Raw genomic sequence first — 25,802 nt, 5'->3', positions numbered from 1 at the left:
CTGGGCCACTCTGGGCATACAAGGTCTAAATTTTTGCTTCAGGCTCCACCCCGGTGCTTCTGCCCCTGTTTGTGGGGTGCATAAATGTACAGGTTTGCCCTGTGTTTGCCCCAGCCAGTGCCATCCCACACACTCCTTATCTCAGTGGGATCAGCACCCACCCAGTGGCAACATCTCTCTGCCTCTGTGCTTACCTGCACTGGAGAGATATTTCTTTGTCCATCCCAGGGTGAGGTGCTGAGGAGCCTCTCACAGTCTGGCTCTTGGATTTGTGCTTCTCCTGTTCCTTGGGTGGGGTTAGCCATCTTTGCCCATTGCTTTGAGACCTGATGGTGGTGAAAGAGCTACAAACTAGGCAGTCTGCTGGTCACTTTTTTAATGAAGTCCTACCCAGATGGCTTTGCAGGTAAAAGGCAGGTGTTGGCATATTCTACCTGCAATGGCCACATTGGGCCGACCCTTCACTGGAGCAGAAAAACCACTAAGACATTATTCTGCTCCTCTGAAGAGCAAAATGTTGCTGTGTAAGGACCCAACACTGTAGGAAAATAGGTCCTTTCCTTGCTCACTGCCCACAAGGCTGATCACACCCTGATCCCTGTACGGGCACCTGTGGGGCACCCACAGCTCTGCACAGACAAAGTGTTGTTTGCTGGGTCACACATGTCACAGATTTGTGGCCAATTTTTACTGAGTGTTACCTCTTTTCTTCCTTTATACCCCTGCACACTGGATTGCCTGAGTCACAGGGCACTTCTCAGCCTGGTCCTCCCTAAAGCCTGGCACTCAGATTCTGAGAAAAGCAGGAAAACAACCCACAGGTGTGTGCAACTGGCACAGGAGGGGTGACCTGGTTTCTGAGGTTTCCAACTGCTGGCTGATCCTGGCTGGTGTCTGCTCCCATTTTGACCATACTCAGACCACACTGGCTGTTCCTGCTCAGATCTGGGGAGCACCAGTGTGCAGGGACCAGGCACCAGATCCCATCCAGTGTGCACCTTCCCAGACACCAGATCCCATCCAGTGTGCACCTTCCCAGACACCAGATCCCATCCAATGTGCACCTTCCCAGACATCAGATCCCATCCAATGTGCACCTTCCCAGACACCAGATCCCATCCAATGTGCACCTTCCCAGACACCAGATGCCATCCAATGTGCACCTTCCCAGACATCAGATCCCATCCAATGTGCACCTTCCAAGACAGCAGATCCCATCCAATGTGCACCTTCCAAGACAGCAGATCCCATCCAATGTGCACCTTCCCAGACAGCAGATCCCATCCAATGTGCACCTTCCCCAGGGCCCTCAACAGAAGGGACAGAGCAGGGAGGCTGTGGGACAGGCTCATCTTTAATGAGAAGAATACAGAAGTGCAGGAGGTCATGGAAAGAGCACAGTACTGCAAGTAGCCCAGCCTGGCATGGAGCAGGAGGGATGTCCAGGCAAAGCCTGTGTGCTGATGGAGTCCCAGGCTCCAGAGTGTCCCCACCTCACTTGCGTGCCCGGGCGGGTGCCAGCCGGCTGTACTGCTCATCCTCCCGCTCTCCGAGGGGCTGGAGGGGAAAAAAGGGGGAGATGAGCTCCAAGAATGTCTGTCCAGCCCTGGGAGGGGCAGTTGGCCCAGCCCTCTCTTTGCCAAGCCTTTTCCAAGCGTCCCTCCCCGCACACAGAGCTTAACACACACAGTAAGAGACGGGGTAGCTGAGCTTGCCCTGTCCTCTGGGTCATCTGGGGAGAGGCAGCTGCCCCATCAGACACCAGTATCCACCTCCAGGCATTGATTATCCCCCAGCAGACGTGTCCCCATGGCCAGGCTGGGCCCACACCGCACAGAGGTGCTGAAGGTCCCCCCATACACACAGAGGTGTGCCCCCACACTCACCTGGTAGAGCTGGTCGTTGGCAATCAGGTTCTGCCTGTCAGAGGCTAAATGGAGAAAGAAGGCGGTCAGGGATCAGGGCAGCCACGGGCAGCGTGGTGCCTTTCAAACCAAACCCATCCGCAGTGCCTGGGGGTGCCCAGGCCCTGTCCCCCCTCACCTCGTGAGGTGTGTCCCCTGTCGTGGCCGGTGACACAGTACACGGCCACTGCCAGCAGCGCCGTGGCCACGACGTCCGCGACCACGATCCCCGAGACGGTGGCAGCGTCCACCTCGATGCAGTTCTGGCACACTGGAAGCACAAAGGGACACGGACAGGCTCCAGTCCCAGGCCAAGAGAGACCTGGGATTGAGTTTGGCTCCCTGTGTGACCCGGGGAGTGGCACGAGCTGCCGTGTGTCCCCCGGCACCCAGCACAGAGAGAGGCCAGCAGTGCGTCAGTCACGGCTCTAACCAGGGCTGTGGGGCTCTCATGGGGACACCACAAACAGGGGAACCTGCAGCAAAATGGGGGAGCCACCCACAAACTCTGGGAAACCAGCAGTTCCCTGGAGTTTTCTGGGATGAAAACTCTAGGCAGTTCTGGCTCTGGAAAGCACCTACTTCGATAGTGCACCTGGAGCTTCCCCTCTGCTGCCTCTCCTGCTCGACACGTGTAGAGGCCTCTGGGATCGTCATAAACTGAGCTCAACTCCAGCTGAGTTTCGTTTCCAAGCTCGTTCCCATCTTTCCACCACGTAACTTTACTTTGTCCACTTGTGCATTGCAAGAACACCTTCCCACTGACTTCTTTCACAATTATTTTAGGTCCTGTACAAAAAAAAAAAAACAACAAAAAAAGAGAGAGCAGAGAGTTCACTGCTGAGTTATCAACCCTCACAGTGGTGCAGAACTCAGAGCTCCTTCATGGAGATGCTCAGGCTGTCCCTGAGCAGCAGAAAGGCCACCACAAACAAAAACCTCTGGACAAAGCAGACTGTGTCGTTGCAAGACAGGGTTATCACAGACAGTAACACAGCTCCAGGATATCACAGGTCTAGGGCAGGCAGAGCTGGCAGCGATCCCATCCTCACTGCACCAATTCCCTTTTCCCCATGGACATTTGGAACCTCACATCCAGGTGGAAAGCCCCACCAAGCCTTGGGGCTCCTTCCCAGCACCCTCCCAGCACCCCAGACACCCTGGAGCATCTCCAGGGACCACGGCGAGTGCCCAACTGCCCCGAGCCCCAGTGACTCACCTTGGTTACCCCAGCTGGGCACAGCCAGGCTGGCCAGCACTGCCCAGACTCCCAGGGCCCTTCCCTTCCACATGGCACAGAGGTGGTGGTTCCGTCCCCTGCTCAGAGAGCTCCTCACCACAACTGCACCACTGGCCCCAGATCTGCGTCAGGTGCCGGATGCCGGGGGCTGGAGCCTCCCTCCCCCTGCAGCTGGGGATGGCTGAGGTGCTCTGAGCCTGCCTCCTCACCCCAGCCCGGCCTGGCAGCCGTGGGAGGGCAGGGGAGGGCAGCTGGGGCTGAGGTGGTGGGTTCCCAGCAGCCACGGACCCTCCAGGAAATCCAGCAGTCAGGGATACTCCTGCAGCCAAGGGTCTCTCCACAGCCATGGACCCCCAGGAGCCAGGGGTCCCCCCAAAGCCAGGGAACATGGCAGCAGCCGCAGAGCCCCCACCATCCACCAGTCCCCTGGCAGCCACTGGCGTGTTCCCCCCAGCCTTGGAGCTTCCCAAGCGTCCACAGGTCCCCTCCACAGCCACGGGAGACCCCAGCATTAACTTGTCCCCCTCCAGTCATTGCCCCCCAGCATCCCCTGGTGTCCCCCCAGACACAGACCTCCAGCACCCCCAAGTCCCCAGCATCCATGGAGCCACCCAGCATCCAGTGGTGCCCCTCCTAGCCATAGACCTCCAGGTCCACAGGTCCCCCAGTAGTCACTGGTGCCCCCCTAGCCATAGATCTCCAGCAGTCACTGGGGTCCCCCCCAGCTATAGAACTCCAGCAACCACAGGTCCTTAAGCAACTGTGGAGTCCCCCAGCATCCCCTGGTGCCCCCCAAGCCATAGACCTCCAGCACCCACAGGTCCCCCAGCATCCACTGGTGTCCCCCCAGCCCTACAACCCCAGGACTCACTGGTGTCCCCCCAGCTACAGAACCCTGCAGCAGGCGCGCAGCCTCCAGCACCCGCACACCCCCCAGCACCCCAGATGGCCGCGCAGCACCCCCAGAGCCCCCCAGCCCGCACACATCGCCCGCACCCACCGCGCCCCGGCTCCCCCCCGGCGCAGCGGTCCCCCCGCAGCCTCGAACCCGCGGCCCTCCCCGCGGTCCCGCGCCTTGCTCTGGTCCCTGCCGGCCGCCGTAGCGGCGCGGGGCGGCCATGGCGGCGCGCGCGGGCTCGCTGGTGGCGGCCGTGCTGGCGCACTCGGGCCGCCTCGACAAGGAGCACCTGGGCACCCGCGTCGGGAGGCTGTCCCGCCGCGTCGAGGAGCTCAAGGCAGGGCTGGGCACGGGGGGAGGCACGGGGGGGACACGGCGGGGAGCGGGGCCGGCGCGGCCGAGGAGCCGGTGCGCACCGGGGTGTCCGGCCCTGGGTCAGACTGGAGTGTCCAGCCCCGGTCCGGAGCGGGCTGTCCGACCCGGAATGGCCAGTCCTGGGTCAGTCCGGGGTGCCCCAGCCCTGGGTCAGTCAGATGAGGGTATCCAGCCTTGGGTGGGTCCAGGGTGTCCCACTAGCCCTGGCTCAGCCTGCAGTGTCCAGCCCTGGTCAGTCCGATCAGGGTGCCCAGTCCTAGGTCAGCCCAGCTGTCCAGCCCTGGGTCAGTCCGAGGTGCCCCTCTCTGTCCCGGAGTCTCTCCCTCCGGAGACATTCCAAACCCCAACCCCACCCGGTCGCTTTCCTGTGTCACTCGCTCCGGGTGACCCTGTCCTTGGCAGAGGGGTTGGGCTGGGCGAGCTCCAGAGGCCCCTTCCACCCCCAACAATTCTGGGATTCTGTCTCAGCCCTGGGGCAGACTGGGGTGTCCAGCCCTGGTTCATCCCGGGGTGCCCCAACCCTGGGCTGGACCAGCTGCACAGCCTGGTCAGTCAGATCAGGGTGTCCAGCCCTGGTTCATCCCGGGGTGCCCCCATCTCTCACCTCGGTCCTTCCTCCCCGTGCTGACGCTGTTCCCCTGCTCCCTCTCTGCAGGGAGAAGTCTGCAACATGATAAACAAGAAGTACAGCGAGTTCCTGCCCAGCATGCAGAGTGCAGAGGAGCTGGTGGCACAGGTGGACGGGCTGTCCAGCAACATCGACCTGCTCAGGGCGAGCATCGAGAACGAGGTGACTGCAGGGGGGCACAGGGGGATTCCACACGGCTTCACCCCAAATCTGCAGCCCCCGCCCCATCATGGTGTGTTGGGAGGGGATGGGGGGAGGAGGTCACAGCCCCAAGGCTGCCAGAGCTCAAGGAGTGTTTGGACAACACTCTCAGGCACAGGGGGGGATTTTGGGGTGGGTGGCAGGGCCTGGAGTTGGACTCGATGATCCTTGTGGGTCCCTTTCCACCCAGGGTATTCCATGATTCTGTGACTCTTGGCTAAGTGACACCACCCCTAAGGAATGTCTAGAGGTGACACAGGTGTGTGTGACAGCAGGGTGCAAGTTAAGAGCTGTCATTAAGGGATTGTCCTGTTGCTGTGCAGGTGGGAAGGTGTGTCACAGTGTCCCTCCCAGAGAAGGCCCAGCCCTGGCTGTTGCAGGGGGTGTGACACACAGACTGACCCCTGTTGGTCCCACAGTGGTTTAGAGCAGAACAGGAACTCAAATCGTACCTGTGCACATCCAGTGAGGTCTGAAGGAGAACATGAGCAGCTCCTGCAGGTCAGACTGAAGACTCACACTGATCATTGCCTCTGATGTCCCGGCATCTGGAGTTCTGCAGTGGTGTTCACTGAGAATTGACTTTTGGCTCAGTTCAAGCATCCTTGTGTTTTATATGGCTGTGCTGAAGAAAAACTGAAGTAATTTTAACTGCATTTTAAGACTGAATTTCCTTACAGTGCCTTTAAAAAAACTGCAGTCTAGTAGGAACTGGATGATCTTTAAGGGCCCTTCCAACCCATTCTACAACTCTTATGTATTAAAAGAAAAACCCATCCTATAAGTGTTTCTAGTGCTTGTGAGGAGTAAAGTAGATGGAGCCATTTTCCTCTTCACCAAATCATTCTAGTAACAGAAATACTCTAAATCTCATGTGTAAGAGGAAATGTGCCTGATAACAACTGCTGCCAGTGAACTGAACAATTTGTTATTTTAGGTCCAGCGAGATCTCAATGTGGCTGTTGCTGAATTCACGGAGCTGAAGCAGCAGCTGGAGCGGGACACGCTGGTCCTGAGTGTGCTGAAAAAGCTGCAGGAGGTGAGGAGGGGAGGGAGGGGGGCAGCTTAAAATCACACTCCTCAGTCTGAGACATCATTCTGGGCTTCGACATCATTCTGTTGCAGTTTGACAGAGCCATCAAAGAGCACAAGACTGCACTGCTGGAGAAGAAGTACGTTGCAGCAGCTCAGCAGCTGGAAAAGGTGATAGTGACTTCCTGAGCATAAACTGCATCAGTTCCTTAGCAGGGGCAGCACTGAGCAGTGTTGTGTGTCTGACCCTCCCCACCAGGCACGGGGCAGCCTCAGGAACCTGGAATCCCGCAAGGGCTTCGAGCTGAAGATCCTGAGGGCGCTCGGCACAGAGCTCACGGTGCAGACACAGAACATGCTCTGCCACCTGGGGGAAGAGTGGCAGAAACTCATCGTGTGGCAGCTCCCTCCTTCCAAAGGTGCTCACAGTTCTGCTTTGTCTCACTGGTTTTGCTGCACTGTTTGAAATGCCTGTTTCCAGGCACCCACAAGATGGGAAATGCACTAAAACTGTTGGAGTACGGTGGTGTAATGAGCTCTTTGTCTCTGAACACTGCTTCAGCTGCCACCTGAGGACTGAGCAGCTTCTCATATCCCATTCTGACAGAGCTCTTTGTGTTTAGAAAGCAGCCTGGAGGCGGTGGTGCACTCAGAGCTGCACTTACACACGATGCCATCCAAGGAGGAGGAGGTTGCTGGCCCACCTGTGGCATCCGTGCTCCAGGCCTTGGCTGTCCTGGGAGAGCTGCACACCAGGCTGAAAGCTTTTGGTAAGACAGACCAGACAAACACAGCCCCAGTAGCCCACGGGGACAGGGGTTCAGGCTTCGGGACGGATCTTTCTGGAAAATCTTTCTCTCCTGGCTGGTGTTTCCCATGACTGAAGTGAATGCTGTGATTCTTATTAATAGGAAAATATTTATCCTATTATTTACCTGGAATTATTTGTCCTTTCCTGACTATTCAGTATGCTTTTAATTTGTGACTGTGTGGTTCCATAGTCTGATGCTTGAAGAGTTTTACCTCATTAGCTGCTCCCTGATACAGTTGATCAAGAGATTGTTTCTTCCACTTCATGCAGGGTCTCTACATCCAAAGTATCCAGGGCTGGACCTCACTGTAGCAAACTACCTGCCTTCTGCCGTTGGAAAACATTTTTTTTTTCATTTTCTCAGGCCAGTTGTTGCTGAAATACATCCTCAAGCCTGTGATTTCATACCCATCCCTGCAGCCACTCACCGAGGAGCGGCCAGACGTGCTCATCCTGAGGTTTAAATCCGAGGAGCCTGCCTTGGATCAGTCCTCTCCCATGGAGGTTTTTGACAAGATCAAGCTTGTTTTTGAAGTTCTCCACAAATACCTGCTAAGTAGGTAGCTTCTCCCTTTTGTAATTAGTCGATGATCAGTACCTTGTCCATGTAATTGGAGCAGAAGTTTCCAGAATATCTGGTGGTTAATGCAAGAGGAAAGTCTTTTGAACAGGTGAAGGGTCTGGTCCAGGAAACGGGTGTATTAAGATCCATTTGTCTTCTCTGGAATCCAGATGTGCCTCTTGAGCAGCCTGGGGAGGACAGGAAGGATGGCAGAGTCACGCTGGCAGAGCTGCTGGGGGAGCTGATCTGGGAAGAGCTCTCCAACTGCCTCGTTCAGAACTGCCTGGTGAACTCCATCCCCAGCAACAGCAGCAAACTGGAGCAGTACACAGAGGTGGGTCTCAAAAAGTCCCTCAGGAGATGCCAGGTGTCCAGTTTGAACACAGAGCCCCAGGTAGCCCAGGAGGATATTTTAGTGCTCAGTGCACTCTAAAACCTGTTTTCATCCCTTGCTTTCAGCTGAGTGGAAGTTTATACAAAATTTTAGTTTGGTTCTTTGATTTTGGGAGGCTGTGTTAATGTAAAACATGTGTCTGCTCTTCTCAGGTGATTGAATCCACAGAGGAATTTGAAAAGGCCTTAAAGAACATGCAGTTTTTGAAAGGAGACACGACTGACTTACTGAAATACGCCCGCAACGTCAACTCCCACTTTGCCAGCAAGAAGTGCCAGGATGTGATTGCAGCAGCCAGAAACCTGATGACCTCAGAAATCCACAACACTGTCAAGGTGATGCAACACACAGTTTTTCTGGAAAAATAGGGGTTGGGGAAGGATTGTCTACAACAGTCAAGTCCTTTTTTTGTGGAGCACTTGGGATGATTTGGGGATCTTGGCAAACAACAATTTCTAAACATCTTAATAGTGCTGCAAGTCTTGTGTTTATCTTGAGTCTTAAATCTCTGTCATTCAGTGCTTTGTAATCTTGCACAGTCTCCTCTCTGTGGGCTCTAAATTCCATTTTACCTCTCTCTTGTCTCCCCTCAGATCACACCTGAGTCCTGCGTAACCCTGCCACAGCTTCCTGACCCTGCGTCAGGAGATCACTCAAAGATGCAAAAGCCCTCCAACCACAATGGCACAGTGAATTTGGAGGGTGAGACCAGGCTGAGCCAGTACACCTTCTCCCTGCCCACATGCCGCATCAGCTCCTCCGTGGAGCAGCTCATGGAGCTGGTCTATCAGACACTGCTGGAGGCCACAGTCAGCACGGACCAGTGGTAGGAATTACTGAGCAGTAATCTGGGTGTCAGAAGCTCACTGCCTCTAGCAACACCAAGCAGCTGTTAATAGATTAAAGGAACTTTAAAAGAATAGAATATACTTAAAAATTAGAACCAGTCATTAAAGTTACTCTCACTGTGGCTGGTGGATGCAGCCCTGGGTTCGTGCAGGACATGGGTACAGCTGCAAACTCTGCTCCCTGCAGTACTCGGGTTAAGCAGCTTTTGGAGTTGGGTTTTCAGGGAACATTCAGGTGCAGTGCCTTGTATTTTAGCCTCTAAAGCAGTGTAGCCACTGTAAACTCCCCAGTGTGCACAACACAGTCCATGGCTTCATGGGAGAGATGCTTCTGCAGTGTCCACTTCACTGATTTATCCCACTGCAGCTCTCAGTTGTTTAGAAACATTAAACCCATCTCTTCTTTCCAAACCAAATGGTAAGTGCTGGCACCCATTGTGAGAAGAGTTCTTACTGTCTTTGTGCTGGTGAAAGCAAAGAGCTCCAGCTCTGCAGCTGGCAGGGCTCTTGAGAGAAAACAAATATTGAGGACCACGTAAAGTGCACTTTAAAACCAGAGACCACAGCAGGATTGTTGCCCAGGTAACCCCTCAGTGGCAGAGAGAGGGCTGAGTGTTTGTGCACACCTGGTGGAGAAGGGACACTGTCTCCTTTGTTCCTGGGGTTTCACATATCTCCCTTCTGAAGCTTTTCCACACTGACCTTCCAAGGTCACCGCAGCCTCTGTGAGTTTGCAGCACGTTGACATGGCTGTCACTGATCCTGACAGTCCACTCTGTGCCAGTGCTTCAGTGCTCATAAAGCCCTGTTTTGGAGAAGGCTGAGGGTCACCTGTGAACAAGACATTAATGCCAGTGCCAGGCTGACATGACCCTCATTTTCCCTGTAGCTGTGTGCAGCTCTTCTACTCGGTGAGGAGAATCTTCCAGCTGTTCTATGAAGTGGTGCCAACATACCACAAGTAAGTGTGTCTGTGTGTGTTCCCTAGGGCCTGTGTTGAGAGGGAATAATGCTACTGGAACACTCCCACTTGGAGTTTACTAAGGGCTTCCTCCAGCAGCAAAAAGCTCCTATTAATCTATTGCTAAATCATACCTGTGCAAAGGAGGTGCTTGAGGGTTTCTGAGTTGCCAGTCCGGTGAGCAGGGGGATGGTTGAAGTTCTTGCATGGTTGTATTTGTTTCCAGCCACGTAACTTTGACCCCAGGTCTGATGCACAGATTTTTAATGATGTTTTTCCTGCAAAAAAAAAAAAAGCAGCAATGAAGGGACAATGAAAGGACACAGTCCTGTCAGAGAACATTGGAGTATTCCTGACAGGACTTCTCTCCCTTTTCCTCACCATATCTTTGCTGTAACAAAGTATATTTCTGTTTGAAAGTCCACAGCTAGAAAAAGAGTGGGATACCACATGGTTCAGATGCTGCTTTCCTGTGGGATCCTTTGGGAATGTGACAAGTTCAGTATTTTTATTCTGACTGATGCCAGTCAGGCCTCGCCCATTTTCTGCAACGCCTGCAGCGAGCTTCTCTGGGGTAGGCACAGCTATTTTTTTTAACAGATTAATAAAGAAATCCATTCCTTTCTTCCCTCTTCCTCCTGCCTGGGGCAGGGAGAGCCTGCAGAAGTTCCCCCAGCTGGCAGCCATCCACCACAACAACTGCATGTACCTTGCCCACCACCTGCTCACCCTGGGCCACCAGTTCCGCTACCGCACCACCAACATCCTGAGCAACGGGGCAGCCTCCTTCGTGGACCTGGTGCCTGCCTTCAGGAGACTGGGTAACACCTTCCTGGCCCAAAACACACGCCTGGGGCACGTGGCAGTTAACCCTGGCAGCTGGGGCTGGGTGGTTTGATGGAGGAGTGGCTGCTGACTCCCTGGGAGCAGGGCATCGTTATTATTTGTGGCAACAACATTTTCCAAACTGGGAAGTCTTGGCTCTTTGGAACCCAGCTCTTGTCCAGCACATAGTTCCACAAACTGTGTGTATTCCAGCACAATGTTGTAGCACTATGTTTTAGGATCTGCTGCTCAATCCTTTAATGTTTTCTTCAGTTTATCCTGTGGAAACAAATTCAGAGATAAGTTTGTGTCAGCTAACAGGAGTCATCCACACTTAATTCTGCTACTCTGCTCTTTTTCAGAATTGTTGTAGCAATGCAAGCTGCACAAAAGCTTACTGGTTAAATTGGCTCTATGAGACTGTTTAGAGACTGGAAATTCAATTAGAAATAAAACACTATAGCAAGTTCATTATTCAGCAATTATAGTCATAAATAGGCACAGCAAATTTAGTACTTGCTTAACTGCTTCTCCCTGCTTGCTTTTCCTGCTAAAGGGATGGAGTGTTTTAAGGCCCAGATGCGAATGCAGAAGGGGGAAATCCTGGAGAGGCTCTCAAGTGCCAGGAATTTTTCTAACATGGATGATGAGGAAAATTTCCGTGCAGCAAACAAAGCCATCAGGCAGGTAAGGAAGGCAGTCAAAGCAGGGTGGAACTGTTAAAACAACTATTTTCTGACATGTTTTTTATTTTTATCCTGGGCTGTGTCTTTAGCAGGATATTTCATTGCCTTTTGCTTCTTTCAGCCTGGTTTCTGACCATAAGTGGTCACCTTATCCCTTGGTGCCTTTCCTAATGTTCTTTTTGATAACATGGAGGTAACACAGAGCTGTTCATTCCAGGTATTGCATCAGTTGAAGAGGCTGGGCCAGGTCTGGCAGGATGTCTTCCCAGTGAACGTGTACTGCAAGGCCATGGGGACCTTACTGAACACAGCCCTGGCAGAGATTGTCACCAGGATTGTTGCCCTGGAGGTACCTGCTGGGGTGGATGTGCCAGCCTTGGGGTGGTGGGGACATTTGTGACCTTGCTGGTCCCAAGGTCAGGTTTCAGGGGAGCAGTTACCTTTCACAGAAATTGTAACTGTGTGTCCACGGGAAATGTTCACAACACCAAGCTTTGATTTCACTTGGCACTCCAAAAGTAAATCTCCCTGCTCCACTGTTAATTAAGTTTTCTCCATTGCAGGATATCTCTGCAGAAGATGCAGACAGGTTGTACTCACTCTGTAGGATCATGGTGGAGGAGGGACCCCAAGTCTTCACCCCCCTACCTGAAGAAGAGAAAAACAAGAAGTACCAAGAGGAAGTTCCAGTCTACGTGGAGAAGTGGATGACATTCAAAGAGCTGATGATCATCCTGCAAGCCAACCTCCAGGAAATTGTGGATCAGTAGGTGTCTTCCTTTCTCCCTTCTCAGTTGGTTCTCAGGAGCAGGGAAGTGTCTGACAGCAGCAGGGGCTGTCCAGAGGAAAGGCAGTCACTGCTCCTGAGGATCAGGCAGCTGCTCCTGGGACTGCTTTTGGGGTTCACAGTCCATTTCAAGCTTGCTCATAATTTCCTGCAGCTGAAGGAAAAGGCAAAATGGTAAAAAACCAGGTACTGTGGGAGAGCCAAGCACAGAGTGTTGGTGCATCCCCTTGGCTTCTCCAAGTTCAGGGGTGTCTCACAGGGAGCAGCCTGGCTGGCATTCCACCTGAGTGCCCTCTGCTTTTTAGGATGCTGTTTCTTGCTGCTTTTTACCTTGCAAGGGGGATTCATCTGAACTATCCCTGAGGATTTGCATAATCACTTCTGTTACCTTGGCTGGCAGGAGCTGGGCAGTCCCTGCTCACAGCTGCCTCACACAGAGCTCTGAAGGGCAAGAAAACACCCAGTTCTCAGCAGGTTAAACCAGAGAGGCACCAGCCACAGGGAGGGCACAGAGGGAAGGCAGCTCCTTCCCTGGGCCCCTGGAACTGGGTTACTCACCAGAGGTTCCCAACTCCACTTTCACCTGGGCATAAACCGCTTTCTTGTGTTCTTAAGGAATGGGAATTTTGCAGATGGGCTTTAGGCGTATTTAGGAGAAAGAAAAGGTACTGAGTGCAGGAATCACCTCACAGCCTGGTGCTCTGTGTACCTGGCTAAACAGTTCTGGGCTGGGGCTGCACACATACCTGGTTAGTGACCACTGGAACAGCTCCTCAGAGGCTTGTCTTCATGTGCCATTCCCAGGCAGTTTGGTTAAATAAAGCTCTTTCTCTCCCCTGCAGGTGGGCAGATGGGAAGGGCCCTCTGGCAGCCGAATTCTCAGCAGCTGAAGTGAAGAGTCTGATCCGAGCCCTGTTCCAGAACACAGAAAGGAGAGCAGCAGCACTGGCCAAAATCAAGTAACCCCACGTTTCCACCTGCACTTTGCATCTTCTGATAAAGCAAAAGCAAACTGAGACTTTCAGATATTTTTTTGATTTGACCTTTTTTATTTGTACTGGTGTAAAAAAAATGTTAGAATTGGGTAAGTGCTTCCTGGAGCTTGGCTGGGGGAGAAGGAACATTTCCTGGCTCAGTGTTTGAGGGGCTGGGAGTGTGGGGCCAGGAGCTCACAGTGAGGAACACACAGACACTGACTGCCAGACACCTCCTGCCACGCTCCCCACAGCACTTCTGCCCACATCTAGGTTTTCCTTCAGGAGCTGCTGGGTGTCCTGGAGAAGGAGAGATGCTTTTGCTGATGTTTGTTAGTTCCCATTCTCTAGGATTTCATCTTCCTGTTCAGGCCAGGATAGGAAAATAAATCAAACCTTGTATCCAGCATCTCTGTGAGCACAGGCACTGCTGCCAGACGAGCCTCCCATGTGAGGTGCTGTGGAACCTCATCTCAGACTGGCCTCAGGGTCCTGCAGAGGGGTTTTATTGCTCAGTAGTGACTCATCTATGCAGTTCTACATCAGGGGGCCTGGAGCCCCTCTCTGTCTTACCTCTTCTGTCCCTGCAAGTTCCACATGAAACCCACACACTCTGAGAGCTTTTGACATCCTCCCAGGAATGCTGAAGTGCCAAACTTAGCTCTTTCCCACCTCAGGTTCTTCTGAGGGACAGACCTCAAGAGAGCAACAATTTAGGGGGGATTTGGGGAAAGGAGATCCTGTGCAGAGTGAACTGCTGATCAAGTCACAGGGTTTTGCACAAGTAGCAAAATTCTCTTATTTCTCATGGAAAATATCTTAAAACTGACTTAGAATTTTTCAGTCTCGCTTTACCAGCTGTAGAAGCCAGTTTAGCTCCTTCCTTTGTGTTTTTGTTGGCTGTGAACTGGGTAGCTCTGGTGTCTTTCTGGTATTATATTTTCTGTCCTTTAAGAACAGTGATAGAAGTGTAAACCAATGCAAAAAGGGAATGAAAGGTGCACTCGTAGCATTGTCTTTTTCAGTCACAAAAGGCTGTGGTTTAGATTTTGAGAAATTTCTCACCCAATTTAATTGAAAAACTCACTGAGAGCATTCACTTAAATTAGCCCAGAGGCCAAGATGCTGCACACGTGGAGCAAAGTTCTACCTGCCCTGTCGTGCTCACTAAAGTTTCAGTCACAGAACTTGGTATTTTTAATCTGTTATCTCCTGTTGTATCCTTTTCATTTGTCCAACTTCTGTTCCCATTCCAAGCATTTTTGCAGGGCCTGAGGCCCTGACTTGTGTCACCCAAGTCCTTGCAGAACCCTTCTGCTCTGGTTTAACTGATGTGGGGAAAGGGAAGTCCAGTCTAATGGGCAGTTAGACTGAGCCCAGCACATGGGAATGCAGCAGAGAAGGGAGATACTGAAGCAGAATCTGCCACTCAAAACTCAGCTGTTTCTTTTCTTCCCCTCCAAGTGATTCACCCAAAGGCTGAGAGTGTTGCCCATACACTGACATCTCATAGGACCCCTTGTCCCTTTACACACAGCAATCCAAAAAAACCACCTGTTTTGAAAAGCACCACTTCTCCCATGTTTATTGTTCACAGAAATGTAATTTGCTATTTTCTTTAATAAACTATTTATACTGAGCATGTTTGGGGTTCTGTTCAGGTTACAGTGACAGGATGAATCAGTCCCTCCTTGCCTGATTTCTAGTAGATCTAATAAATAAAAAGAAAACAGAAAGAGGAATCAGTGCTATAGAAGAGGTTGTCCCAGAGGCTCATGGGTCAAGGGGAGTGACACAAAGAGTTCAGTGGGATGCTGGCACTGGGGTTTGTCTAAGGAAGATGCAGGGCTGTAGGGCGGGCTGGGCACACACCAGGGCTTACCTGAGTGACCTGGTGAATCCAGGGCAGGAGCTGGGCCACGTTGGTGTAGACCCCGGGGTGGTTGGGCTCAGCACAGCCCTGGCCCCAGCTGACGATCCCCACCAGGCGCCACGTGGATCCATCCCAGCACACGAGGGGGCCCCCACTGTCCCCCTGGGGGCAGAGCCAGGGCTGAGGGAGCTGCTCTGCCCCCCGGGCAGGTCAGGCAGGTCACAGAACCCCAGACTGGTTTGAGTGGGAAGGGACCTTAAAGTTCATCCAGACCCACCCCTGCCATGGGCAGGGACACCCTCCACTAGCCCAGGTTGCTCCAAGCCCCATCCAGTTGGACAAATTGGACACTCCCGGGGGTGGGACATCCAAAATCGGGCAGCCTGCCTCCCCAAGGACCTCGCCAGGCTGCTGTGGCCCAGCTGGCCGTGTTCCCTCAGCCACACAGGAGGCTGGCAGGTGGATCCATGCACCCCCAGCATTCCCACCGCTCCCAGTGTTACCTGGCACGCGTCCACCTGCCCGCGGGGGTACCCGGCACACAACATCCTGGCAGTGAGCTCCCCCGGGTACATGCACGAGCTGTTGCACCTCCGGGTCCCGATCAGGGGCACCAGGGCCTCCTTCAGCGTCCCGGCCACCTGCGCTGGGATGGGCAAAGAGGGGCCAAGAGGGACAAACAAGGTCTGCAGGGAGCAGCAGGGGAGAGCAGAGCACTAGCTGGGGAAGGCAGAGATAGGGAATTGGGATTACTTCATGGCCACAGGAGCTGTGGGTGTGGGGTGCAGGCTGCTGGAGCAGGGGTGGGACGAGGGCAGGGGGTGCATTTGGAAGCTCACATGTGGAATGGAAGGGGCTGGATGGGGCAGTGGGGAGCAGGAGGAAAGTCTAGGGCAGTGCTGGGGGACAGGGACAGGGTGGGAGCTCACCTTGGTCAGGGGTGGTGTAGCCCCAGCCAGAGACCCAGCACTGTGTGCCCTGGAGCAGGTCCTGGTGGGAAGATGGCAGGCACACAGCTCGGATGGCAGCTGGGGAGAAGGGAACAGGGACAGTGCCAAGGCAGCAGGGACAGCTCTACCAGAAGCAGCCAGGGAAGGGCTGCAGAGCCCTCAACCCGACTCAGAGAGCAGGTCCACTCCATGAGCCCAGAGAACAGGTCCACCCACTGCGCTCGGACACCAGGTCTACCCGCCCGGTTCAGACACCAGGTCTACCCCCCGTGTTCGGACGCCAGGTCTACCCGCCTAACCCGGACACCAGGTCTACCCACCCGTGTTCGGACACCAGGTCTACCCACCCGTGTTCGGACACCAGGTCTACCCCCCGTGTTCGGACACCAGGTCTACCCACCCAGATCAGACACCAGGTCTACCCCCGTGTTCGGACACCAGGTCTACCCCCCGTGTTCGGACACCAGGTCTACCCGCTGGCACCTCGGCGTCCGAGTCGAGGCGGCCAAAGGCATCCCATGTGAAGATGGGACATCTCTGAGCCAGCTGAGGATCAAGGCCAGCCTGGATAGAGCTTTGAGCAACCTGGGAAGGTTGTCCCTGTCCATGGCAGGGGGTTGGATGAGCTTTAAGGTCCCTTCCAACCCAAACCATTCTGTGATTCTGATTCTGTAAGAGCTGCTCTGAAGGGGCAGGTTCAGAAAAGGCTCGTTTTTGGGCAGCTTTTCACGGTGGGACAGGACAGACAACTCCACAGAAAGACACAACGACTTACCTGAGAAATTCAGGGGCACTTGCAGCTTCATGAGGGCGATGTCGTAGTCGAGGCTGTTGTGGTTGTAGAGCGGGTGGGGAACAACCTCCTGGACTGGCACCCCGGCCTCCTGCCTGAGGGAGCCGTGGGTGACAATCCCTGCAAACACCCGCCAGGCAGAGCCCTGGAGCCTCCTGGAGCTGAGCAGAACACAAAACACAGAACACAGTGTGCCCTGACCTGAGGGCAGCGGGCACTGAGGGCTGGGGGCACAGCAGGGTGAGTATGGGGGGCCTGGGGGTACCTGTGCACGCAGTGAGCCGCCGTGATGATCCACTCCTGTGCCAGCACCGAGCCCCCACAGCGGTGCTGGGAGCCCTGGCACACACTGACCTGCCAGGGCCAGCGCCCAGGGGGCACATCTGCCCCCCCAACCACCCGCACGGCCCCGGGGGGCAGCCCACACTCTGCAAGGGGTTAGGACGGGCTCCAGCCCCACATCCTCTCGCTGGAGGGCGAGGGGAGCGGGTGGAACGGGAGGAAAGAAGCTGCTGGATCTGGGCAGAGATCCTGGGGATGTAGGAGAAGAGGGAATCGCTCACCTGAGCACTTGAGAGCCACGACTCGCCCCGATCCACAGCTGCTCCTGTGCAGAGAGAAACAGCAGGAACAAATCCTCCTGGGCAGGATAAACAGCAACCAAAATCCCTGGGGCACTGGGGAGCCCCAGGGTGGCTGCAGCACTTCCCAAAGGGGCTGTTTACTGCACAGCACCTGCACAGTCTGCTGTGTTCTTAAGCCTGAAAGGCTTCAGCCAACTCCGAGCTGCCCTTACCTGACCTGCCACAAGTCTTCCAGGCTCCCTTCCTGGTGGGGTCTGACCCGAAGGAACTGCTGCTCCTCGTTCACCCTGACATCCGTCAGGTTCACTCCTTTCTGATGGGTCATTCTGCAAAAACAAGGGGAATTGCCCCAGGAAGGGGATCAGGAATGTGACCCTGCCATGGGAACAACACTCCTGCAGCTCTGGCAGCTGGGAATGAACCTCTGGGCAGGGAGGGTCTTCTGGAGCTGTTCTTGCAGGTCCCCGGGTCATCCCAAGTCCCAGGTTCCACCTGCTGCCCTGACAAACCCCCAGCCTTCAATCTCCTGCTTTTGCCAAGATCATCCCCCTCAGAACAGGGCAAACAGGGGCCCAAGCAGCTGCCTCTGCCGTGCCCACCTGAGGTACCCGAGCTGCTGGCAGAGCAGGGTGCCCAGGGAGCCATTCCAGCCCTCATGGCACACCAGGAGCCAGCCAGGATGTCCTTCCAGCTGAGCTTCCAGCAGGGAGTTTGCCGTGTTTATTCTGAAAGACACTACAGCCATTCCATTAAAGACAACCTGTGAGTCCCCTTGGCAGTGTTCTGTGCAGGTCACACATGGCTACAGCAAGAAGAACCCACCCAAACCCCCAGAAAAAGCCACTGGAGCAACTGGAAGCTACAAGTGATCCCGGTCACTGGGTGGTCCCAGGCAAAGGAGCCCTGCAAGAGCTGCCTTTGCTGTGGGATCCCCCCATGCAACGGAGCTGCAGTTCTGGGGGAAGCAGCAGGACTTAGAAGAAAAGTAAAACAATTGCAAAATGCAGCTAGTGGGTCAGCAGGAGATATTTGTTCTTAAAGAGCTCCTTTTCTGTTCTTCCTGGGCTTGGCAGAAGCCCTCTCCCCACCCTTTTTGGCAGCAAGCAAAGACACAAACCTGTGCTGGGAGCCCCCCGGACCACGGGCTCTTCCTCTTCCCCGTCACCGCACGCTGGGATCGCATCCGGCTCCTGCAGCGGGGGGGACCCCGGCTCTGGGTGAGCCTCCTGCAGGTGTTTCACTGCGGGAAACAGAGAAGGGGGTGCACATGGACCCACACAGCCTGGGCAGCACCCAGGATGCACGACACTGGGGACATTCCTGCAGTGCCACTGGAAGAGGGGAATGAGCCTCTCTGGCACCGCAGCAGAGCCCACACACATCTCTCCATCCCAAGTCACAGCTGACTGACCAAGGAGCTCCCATCACCACCCCCCCAATGCTGATGCCCCAAACTCGCAGCAGGGCCATCCTGGGGACACACTGACCCAGCAGCCACGTCCCAGCCGCCGTCCCCGCCAGCAGCCCCGCGACCCCGAGCAGCAGGAACAGCCTCCTGAGGGTGCAGAGAGTCCCAAAAGATGCCTCAGCAGGATCTTTAAAAGAGGGACAGAGGATCAGTGTGGTTTGCCCACCTCTCACAGCTCTCCCAAGCCCTGGTGAAGCCCCTGGGTCACTGGGCACCAGTTTTTAGGGCTCAGTGCTCCGCTCCCGCAGTGCCGGGAGGAGCTGAGCTAAGGCTGTGGATTCTGCGGGAGTTCAAGGCTCAGGGCACCCTCCCCATTCCCAAAACCCACAAACAGCTCACCCACGTGTCCCAGGGAGGGCTGTGTCCCCTGTGCCCCCCTCCTTGGCTTGGCTGCCAGGCTCCCTGGGCTGTGCACGGCGTCCTCGATGCCGTTTGGGTTGTCGGGAACCCGCTCGGGTGAGTCTGGACTCTGGGGAGAGGAGCAGAGTTCAGGGAGAGGATCAGTGCCAAAGGCTGGGTGTGGTAGAAGGGGACAAAGCTCTGGAATCCCCTCTCACCATGGCAGCAGGAGCAGAGCTGTGGGAGCCAAGCACACGGATCTCCAGTGACCCAGCTCGGGTTCCCGGCACGACACGGTGCATGCGCAGCGGCCACGCTCCAGGGACTCCTGGTTCCAAAACCCCCCTTCCCCCACTGACAGGGCCCTCACAGGGGTGGGGGGATCATCCAGCTGTCCCTGTCCCACCCCTCCATCCCCTGCTCCCAGGAGCTGCTCTGGCTGGGGAGCCCCAAGGGAACGCTCCCATCCCTCCCTGGTGCCTCTCCCAGCAGGATCAGCAGCTCTGGAGCTGCCTCAGCTCTCAAACCCGTCTCCCACCTGCTGCCCCCCTTTCCCCCCCCCATTACCTGCCATATGAGAAGCCCCAGGTGCTGCTGAGGGGCAGTGGCAGTGCCCAGGCTTTCAGTGTGAGTGGGGGGCTGCAGTTCCAGCCAGCCCTGCTGGCTCTGAGCACCTTGAGGAACAGAACATCCTAGGCTGGGGAAAGAACAGAAAAGAGCCTGGAGCTGCTTTTTATCATCCCCACATCTCCAGCCAAGTGCCTGCCAGCTGTGACATGTAAAGGACAACTCTCCTGCCCACAGGCTGCATTAGGGACGTGCTGGTGAGGGCTGGTGGGTTCCTGTCCCTCAGGGGCATCCTCCCCACCCCACGTGCCCAGAGATCCCAGGGAAACAGCCCCACCTGCCCAGGTGCTGGATCTTCCCTGCAGCCTTTGCTGTAGCACACCAAGAGCAGCAAAGGTCAGGCAGCAGCTCCCAGCTCAGCTGCTGCTTTGCCACCTAATTTGTTGTTGCTGAAAGATGCCGGGGCCCCACGGGAGGGGGAGAGTTTCCAACCCGTGGCTTGGCTGCTGCCTGGGCCATGGTGGGGCAGGAGATGCTTTTCCTACCAGTGCAGAGCTCTTGGTGGAACAGAAATGCCTTGTGCTGCTGCATCCTCTCATCCTCCTCTGACCCAGGGGATGCTCCACCACAGTCGTCACGCCCGAGGTGCTGCCAGTCCCCAAAAACAAAAGGAGAATCAGACTGAAAGGGCTCTCCCATGAAAGAGGGACTTTTCTTATTCACACCCTTCTCCACCCCTGAAAGATACAGCTGATGGCTCGTTGCTCAGGTCACCAATGAATTTTTAATGCTGTTTAATCAAGGAAACTCCTGCCAGGGTTTTGTGACTGCAGGTTCGTGCTGTCCCCAAACAGCACCAGAGGGGTGGTGGCACAACCCCACCCTGTGCTGGGCAGCTGGGGTGAAAACAGGGGGTTTTGGATTTTTTTCTCCAGGCTCCCCCACATCGTGTTTAGGCCAGAAAGCACCAGGCAGGGCTGCAAATACCCCCCAAGGCACAGCTTGGCTGAGCTTGAGCCTTTCCTACTCGTGCTGTGCCCAGTGGCACTGGAGCATCTCCTCAACCCAGGGAGGACTGTAGGTGGTGCTGGAGCACCAGTGGGAGAGAACAGCAGAGGCACAGGATCCAGCCTGAGCATCCTCTGCTGCTCTGGGCACAGAGGAGGGGAAGGACTCACCCCGGCTGCTGCTCCCAGCCCAGGACCATCCCAGCCTCAGTTCATCTCCCCTCTGAGCATCCCATGCCCCGAGGCTGCCAGGAAACCAAACCTGGCAAAAGTCAAATGAAGAGGCAAAAGTTAATTGAAGATCTGAGCACAGCCAGCAAAAAACAAAAAACAAACAAACAAAACACCTTCACTGCAACAAACCCCAGTGAGCAGGGATCAGCCCAGGCAGGGGAAAGGATAAACCAGAGCAGATTCCAAAAGGAGACACCAGGAGCAGGTGAAAAATAAAGACACATCCCCCAGCCCAAGCTGCCTCCCTGCTCTGAGTCACGCTCACTTTTCCCTTTAAAACTCATTAAAAGAAGATCAATATTTCTACCCATCCTGCTTGCCTGCAATGAGAAAACAGTGACTGAATTGAGAGAGCTTTCCAAATTAAACACTGGCACACAGATGAAAAAGGGAGGAAGGGGGACAGCAGCAGAGCTTTTCCCTCCCAGTTTTCACCATTTTTCCGCGGTTCTGCAGAAAAATGAAGGGAAGGAGAAGCGACAGTGACAACAGACCCTGGCAGCTGCTGAAGTGCCCGTGGTGCAGGGATACCTGGCACGTTGCAGAGATGCTGTGAAGCATAAGACATTCCCTTTGTCATTTTTCTGACTTATTCCCACTGAAACAAGCTCCCCTTTCCCACGGGGAGCAGCGAGCAGAGCACAGCTGAGGAGCCAGCAGCCAGATGTTGTCTCCTGCTGCCGTAACCCCGAGGCTGGCAAGGTCGTGCCTGTGCACAGCAGGGTGAGGGGCTGCCCTGGGGAGGGAGGGGTTCTGGCCCCGTGCTCTAACAAGCACAAATTGTCTCCAGTTCCTCTGCTGAGATTAGCAAGAGAGGGTCAATAACTGGCACATAAAACGGTGCATTCAACACCTCCCCCTGATGTTGTTCTCCAAAGTCCCAATTTGAGGATTTCAAATCACCTTTAACAGCCAGTTACTGAGCTTCACCTGCTTTAATTCTCTGGTTTTGCCCATGCTGATGGCTCCATCCTTTCCCACACAAAAGCTGAGTTCTTCTCCAGGGATATTTTACAAGATATTTAGTGACAGGACAAGGGGGAGTGGTTTCAGATTGACAGAGAGGAGGTTCAGACTGGATATAAGGAAAAAAACCTTCCCTGTGAGGGTGGGGAAGCCCTGGCACAGGTTGCCCAGAGAAGCTGTGGCTGCCCCTGGATCCCTGGAAGTGTCCAAGGCCAGGTTGGACGGGGCTTGGAGCAACCTGGGCTGGTGGAAGGTGTCCCTGCCTATGGCAGGGGGTGGAACTGGATGAGTTTTAAGGTCCCTTCCAACCCAAACCTGATGTAGCCAGAGGGACCCTGAGCCTCCAAAACAGCACTGGGGAAAAAAACAAACAAACAAACAAAAAGGGAGTTTCACTTACCAGCTTTAAAGCATCTCTTGTTGCTGCTTTTGCCTCAAGGAGAGGCTTTTTAAAGCCCTCCCTGCACTCCCTGAGTGCTCCCATCCCAGCTCACTGCCCTGGGGGAGCACAGGGCAGTTGGGGTGTGAGGAGGGCTGGGAGCTGCCAGCAGTGCTGGCTGGATTCCTGCCCCAGGCTGCCAGGGCTCTGCTCCTGACCTGGTGCCCAGCGAGTTTTCCCTTTGAAAACCAGCCTGTTTTCCCCAGCTGTGTGCTCTGAGGGACACCAGGGTCTGGGTTCTTCCCCACCGAGTGGGAAGTCGCAGACGAGCAGCGCAGAACCCCGGGAGCCCCAAACCCTCTGCCCTCACCCCAGAGGGGCTCCAGGAGAGCAGACCCCATAAAAGCAGCCAAGTAAAGCCAGAGAAAGGCAGGACTGGCTGGAGCCAGGACACAAGCACATTCAGTCTCGTGCTCCAGGCTGCTGAAGCAAAGGGCTCAGCAACAACTGGGGCAGAGAGGGGCAGCACATGAGAAATGGGCATTGATTCAATCCAGGAGCTGGAGTTCACAGCTTCTCCTGCCTGTTCTCCCTCCTGGACCATCTCCTTCCTTACCTCATTTCTTCTTCCTTCCCTTCCTCTCCTACCTAATGGAAGTGCCTCTCCATGAGATAAGGCAGCTGCTGGAAGCCTGTAATGAGAGAAATGGCCAAAAGCAACAGCCTAAAGACCTGCCTGGTCCCGGCAGCAGCCTGCCAGATCTCATCAGGGATGATGTACCCTGGATTGTGTCTTCCCAGCAGTGATGCTGTGGTCAAAATAAAGAAAAAAAATATAAAAAATGAATAATAAGCTCCCAAACAGCCTCCAGCCCCCCTCACCTCAGACAGAGGGATGTGCTGACGTGAAGGAAGGGAATTTATGAGTTCATTTGCCTGATCCACCTCCCACTGCAGCACAGAGGCACAGGCAGAGCAGAACCCATCCACTGCCCTGCTCCAGCCTCTTTCCCGAGGCAATTTGCTGTGTAATGATTATGGAGTTGAGAAGGCAATCTCAGGAAAACTAGTTTTCTCTCCAGAAGGAATCGAATAGAGGAACTATTATAACCCCATACACTAATTTATTTAAAAAGCAGCTGGCACCACGTGAGGCAGGCAGGGCCAATTCAGAGGCAATTCTCTGCAGGGACTGTTCAGCCTCCCCAGGCCCAGGGCAGGGCACAAGCCCTGCCTCAGACACTGCAGGACCCACAGGCTCTGGCTCCAGACAAGCAAATACCAGGACTTCCAAGGGAAAGGGTGACAATTCCCAGGTCCTGTGAAGGCACAGACCTCCCTGCCCTCCCATGTCTGGGAGGTCTCTCTTGTGACTGTCACTTCCTTCAGACACCTTGTGCTTCCCAGGGAAAAGCAGACAGGGGTGACTGTGAGTTATCTGGTGTGTTTGTGCTTCTCCAGAGGGGACACAGCCAGAGCAGGGCTGGATCCTCATCCATCACGCCCTAAATGGAGAATTTAGAGATGTCAGGGATAAAACTTCTTCATTGTTTGCATCATGTTCCAGCACAAAGCTCTCCCAAGGGGTTTCTCCTCGGAGACAAGGCAGAGAAGAATAATTGTTAAGGAGCAATTAATATTGTGCTCCTTCTTTCCCATTTCCAAACACAGGTCCTTCTATCACTGCCAGCTGACTCTCTGCCCTTGCAAATTGCTGAGGACCCAAATCCCAGGAAGGGAAAAGGGAAAGGCCTTCAGGAGACTGGATGGCACTGGTTATACCCACCCCCCTTGCAGGGCAGTGCCCTCGGGGTGGCAGTGGGACGGTGCTGGGAGCAGTTTGCCTCTGCAGATGGCACAGAGAGAGGAGCAGAGACAGGCTGTGACCCGGGCTGGCCTCACATCCCAGCCCAGACAGGCAGGCTGACGTGTGGCTGTGAGCTATGGGAGCCCCTGCCCTGTGCTGCAGCCCCGATGAAGTCACGCTGATGTCACGGTGGGGAAGGGCTGCCAGGTCCTGCCTGGGCAGCACAAACACCCCGTGCTGGCAGCAGGGAGCTGAACCTGCCCTGCCCAACCCCTTCCCCAGCAGAAACAAAAATACCAAGAGCAAACACCCCAGCTCGGGAGTTTTCAGCCATTTCTCAGCCATGGACTGTCCTGAGCCCACCAGGGGCAAATTCAGGTGATCCTTACATTGGTCCTCACGTTCTGCCCTGCCAAGGGGCTGAAGAGGAAACCCAGGGGTGTGTGTGAGTCCCTGCCTGCTCTCCCCCTGCAGGGAACTCTCCAGCCTGAACAAATCCAGCAGTGAGGAATCTGCCTGAGCTGCAGAGCCCTCAGCCTGCTGGCACAGAGCTGCCACCCCATCAGCTTCTCCTCTCCCCAAGGGCACGGGAGAGTCAGGGCTCAGAGGCACGTTCCTCAGCTGTCAGAGCTGCAGTTCCAGCAGATGCTTTTCCTGAACCCCTGCCCCTGTTCTGGGCTTTTTTCTCCCAGGATTTCACCCCAGAACAGCCACATCAGTAAAGCAGGTGCTGGCTGTGATTTCCTCCAGCAAAAGCTCTCCAACGTGGGCTTATTTGGAAAAGGAACATTCCTCAGGCTGCCCAAAGCCAGGCTGTGCCCACCTCACCCTCTGCAGCATCCACAGAGGCACCTGCAGGGCGTGGCCTTACCTGCCCCAAAATCACTCCCTGCCCTGCTCCCAGAGGGGTCACTGAAGTCCATGCCAGGGGCAGCAGAATTTTCCATTGCTGGCTCTTTCTCAAGCCCAAGCAGCACACTGCCTTTGGAGAACCTTTCTGCATCGTGTGCTCCCCAGGGGACACATCCTTGGCAGGGCTTTGGGTCTATAAGGTAGAAAATCGAGTTGCAATCAAGGTCCTGCCAGAGAGTTATCCACCTGTGAAGATGTACAGGTCCCTGGGCTGCCATCAGAGCCTGCTAAACACCCGATAAAATTAACTCCCTGCACTCAGGGGGAGCCTCTGCTTTCTCTGCACAGTTAACCTGCCAACATTCCTTGGAAATCTGTCACTGTTCAGCTCAGCAAGAAAAAGGTGTATCCAGGAGTGGGTGGATGTTCCTGCCAGCCTTGCCTGCAAGATATTCGAGTGAGAGGCTACTAAACCCAACTTCCTCTTTAGGAGCAGAAATAAAGGTTTCCCCAGCCAGCAGCATCATTTTTCCTGTACTCAGTTCCTTGTTGTACCCTCAGAATGACTTTCTTCCCCTCCACAACAGGGCACAAAGTCATGGCTAGTGCTGTTAAACCAAAAGCATCTGCCTCAAGCTCACTCACACAGCCTCATTATGGGCCCTAATTAAATAATTACACATTTTCATTCACTGTAATCACAGCCCCTACTTACGTAAATAAATATGCTGACAGCCATTACAAAAGTATTAAAAGCTCTTACAAAATATAAATTCAGTTAAAGAGAAAAAAAAACCACATCAGAGAGCTCCTGCCCAGGTCCAATGCAGCCCCCTGGACCAGCCTGCTTCCCCTTG

General features: G+C 54.6%; 3 protein-coding genes across 4 annotated transcripts; 1 reads left to right on the top strand and 2 right to left on the bottom strand.

Annotated features, from left to right (window-relative positions):
- Window positions 1-1,336: 1,336 nt before the first annotated feature.
- LOC135402004 (T-cell surface glycoprotein CD3 gamma chain-like) lies at window positions 1,337-6,188 on the bottom strand. Of its 2 annotated transcripts, none has more exons than XM_064634654.1 (5): window positions 5,699-6,188; window positions 2,487-2,693; window positions 2,044-2,175; window positions 1,887-1,930; window positions 1,337-1,557 (listed from the first exon to the last, which is right to left on the bottom strand). In XM_064634654.1, exons 1-5 carry the CDS (start codon window positions 5,847-5,849, stop codon window positions 1,495-1,497), a joined length of 597 nt encoding a protein of 198 aa, XP_064490724.1. In that variant the 5' UTR covers window positions 5,850-6,188; the 3' UTR covers window positions 1,337-1,494. The 2 variants fall into 2 exon arrangements, with proteins under 2 accessions (XP_064490724.1, XP_064490723.1); XM_064634653.1 differs by lacking the exon at window positions 5,699-6,188 and adding an exon at window positions 3,124-3,639.
- On the top strand, window positions 4,244-13,176 carry ZW10 (zw10 kinetochore protein). The gene is made up of 16 exons (XM_064634643.1): window positions 4,244-4,379; window positions 5,073-5,207; window positions 6,184-6,285; window positions 6,372-6,449; window positions 6,538-6,697; window positions 6,902-7,048; window positions 7,454-7,645; window positions 7,822-7,985; window positions 8,198-8,380; window positions 8,639-8,871; window positions 9,783-9,854; window positions 10,506-10,675; window positions 11,236-11,366; window positions 11,583-11,714; window positions 11,929-12,131; window positions 12,995-13,176. The coding sequence occupies exons 1-16, from the start codon at window positions 4,263-4,265 to the stop codon at window positions 13,113-13,115; spliced, it is 2,340 nt and encodes a 779-aa protein (XP_064490713.1). The 5' UTR covers window positions 4,244-4,262; the 3' UTR covers window positions 13,116-13,176.
- Window positions 13,177-14,402: 1,226 nt separating this feature from the next.
- Window positions 14,403-20,907, bottom strand: TMPRSS5 (transmembrane serine protease 5). Its single transcript, XM_064634385.1, has 14 exons — window positions 20,879-20,907; window positions 19,701-19,938; window positions 19,134-19,263; window positions 18,814-18,921; window positions 18,444-18,566; window positions 17,926-18,061; window positions 17,539-17,652; window positions 17,306-17,349; window positions 17,008-17,170; window positions 16,725-16,903; window positions 15,929-16,027; window positions 15,503-15,645; window positions 15,009-15,161; window positions 14,403-14,837 (listed from the first exon to the last, which is right to left on the bottom strand). Exons 1-14 carry the CDS (start codon window positions 20,905-20,907, stop codon window positions 14,829-14,831), a joined length of 1,668 nt encoding a protein of 555 aa, XP_064490455.1. The 3' UTR covers window positions 14,403-14,828.
- Between the last annotated feature and the right edge of the window lie 4,895 nt (window positions 20,908-25,802).

Source organism: Pseudopipra pipra, chromosome 23 (assembly GCF_036250125.1).
Source record: "Pseudopipra pipra isolate bDixPip1 chromosome 23, bDixPip1.hap1, whole genome shotgun sequence".
In the NCBI taxonomy this organism is placed as follows: domain Eukaryota; kingdom Metazoa; phylum Chordata; class Aves; order Passeriformes; family Pipridae; genus Pseudopipra; species Pseudopipra pipra.
The sequence above is the reverse complement of the archived record's forward strand: the minus strand, read 5'-3'. Positions and strand labels throughout refer to the sequence as shown.

Bases quoted from the DNA above. Each gene is read 5' to 3' on its own strand.
- TMPRSS5 (XM_064634385.1), bottom strand. From the start codon at position 20,907: ATGGTCCTGGGCTGGGAGCAGCAGCCGGG. The intron at 19,939-20,878 runs GTGAGTCCTTCC...TCCCTAATGCAG, and splicing joins GGCTGGGAGCAGCAGCCGGG to CCTGTGGGCAGGAGAGTTGT. The intron at 18,922-19,133 runs GTGAGCTGTTTG...CCTCTTTTAAAG, and splicing joins GCCCTCCCTGGGACACGTGG to ATCCTGCTGAGGCATCTTTT.
- ZW10 (XM_064634643.1), top strand. From the start codon at position 4,263: ATGGCGGCGCGCGCGGGCTCGCTGGTGGCGGCCGTGCTGGCGCACTCG. The intron at 6,698-6,901 runs GTGCTCACAGTT...CTTTGTGTTTAG, and splicing joins GCAGCTCCCTCCTTCCAAAG to AAAGCAGCCTGGAGGCGGTG. The intron at 8,872-9,782 runs GTAGGAATTACT...TTTTCCCTGTAG, and splicing joins ACAGTCAGCACGGACCAGTG to CTGTGTGCAGCTCTTCTACT.
- LOC135402004 (XM_064634654.1), bottom strand. From the start codon at position 5,849: ATGCTTGAACTGAGCCAAAAGTCAATTCTCAGTGAACACCACTGCAGA. The intron at 2,694-5,698 runs GTACGATTTGAG...TTTTTTGTACAG, and splicing joins ACCTCACTGGATGTGCACAG to GACCTAAAATAATTGTGAAA. The intron at 2,176-2,486 runs GTAGGTGCTTTC...TTGTGCTTCCAG, and splicing joins GCTCCAGGTGCACTATCGAA to TGTGCCAGAACTGCATCGAG.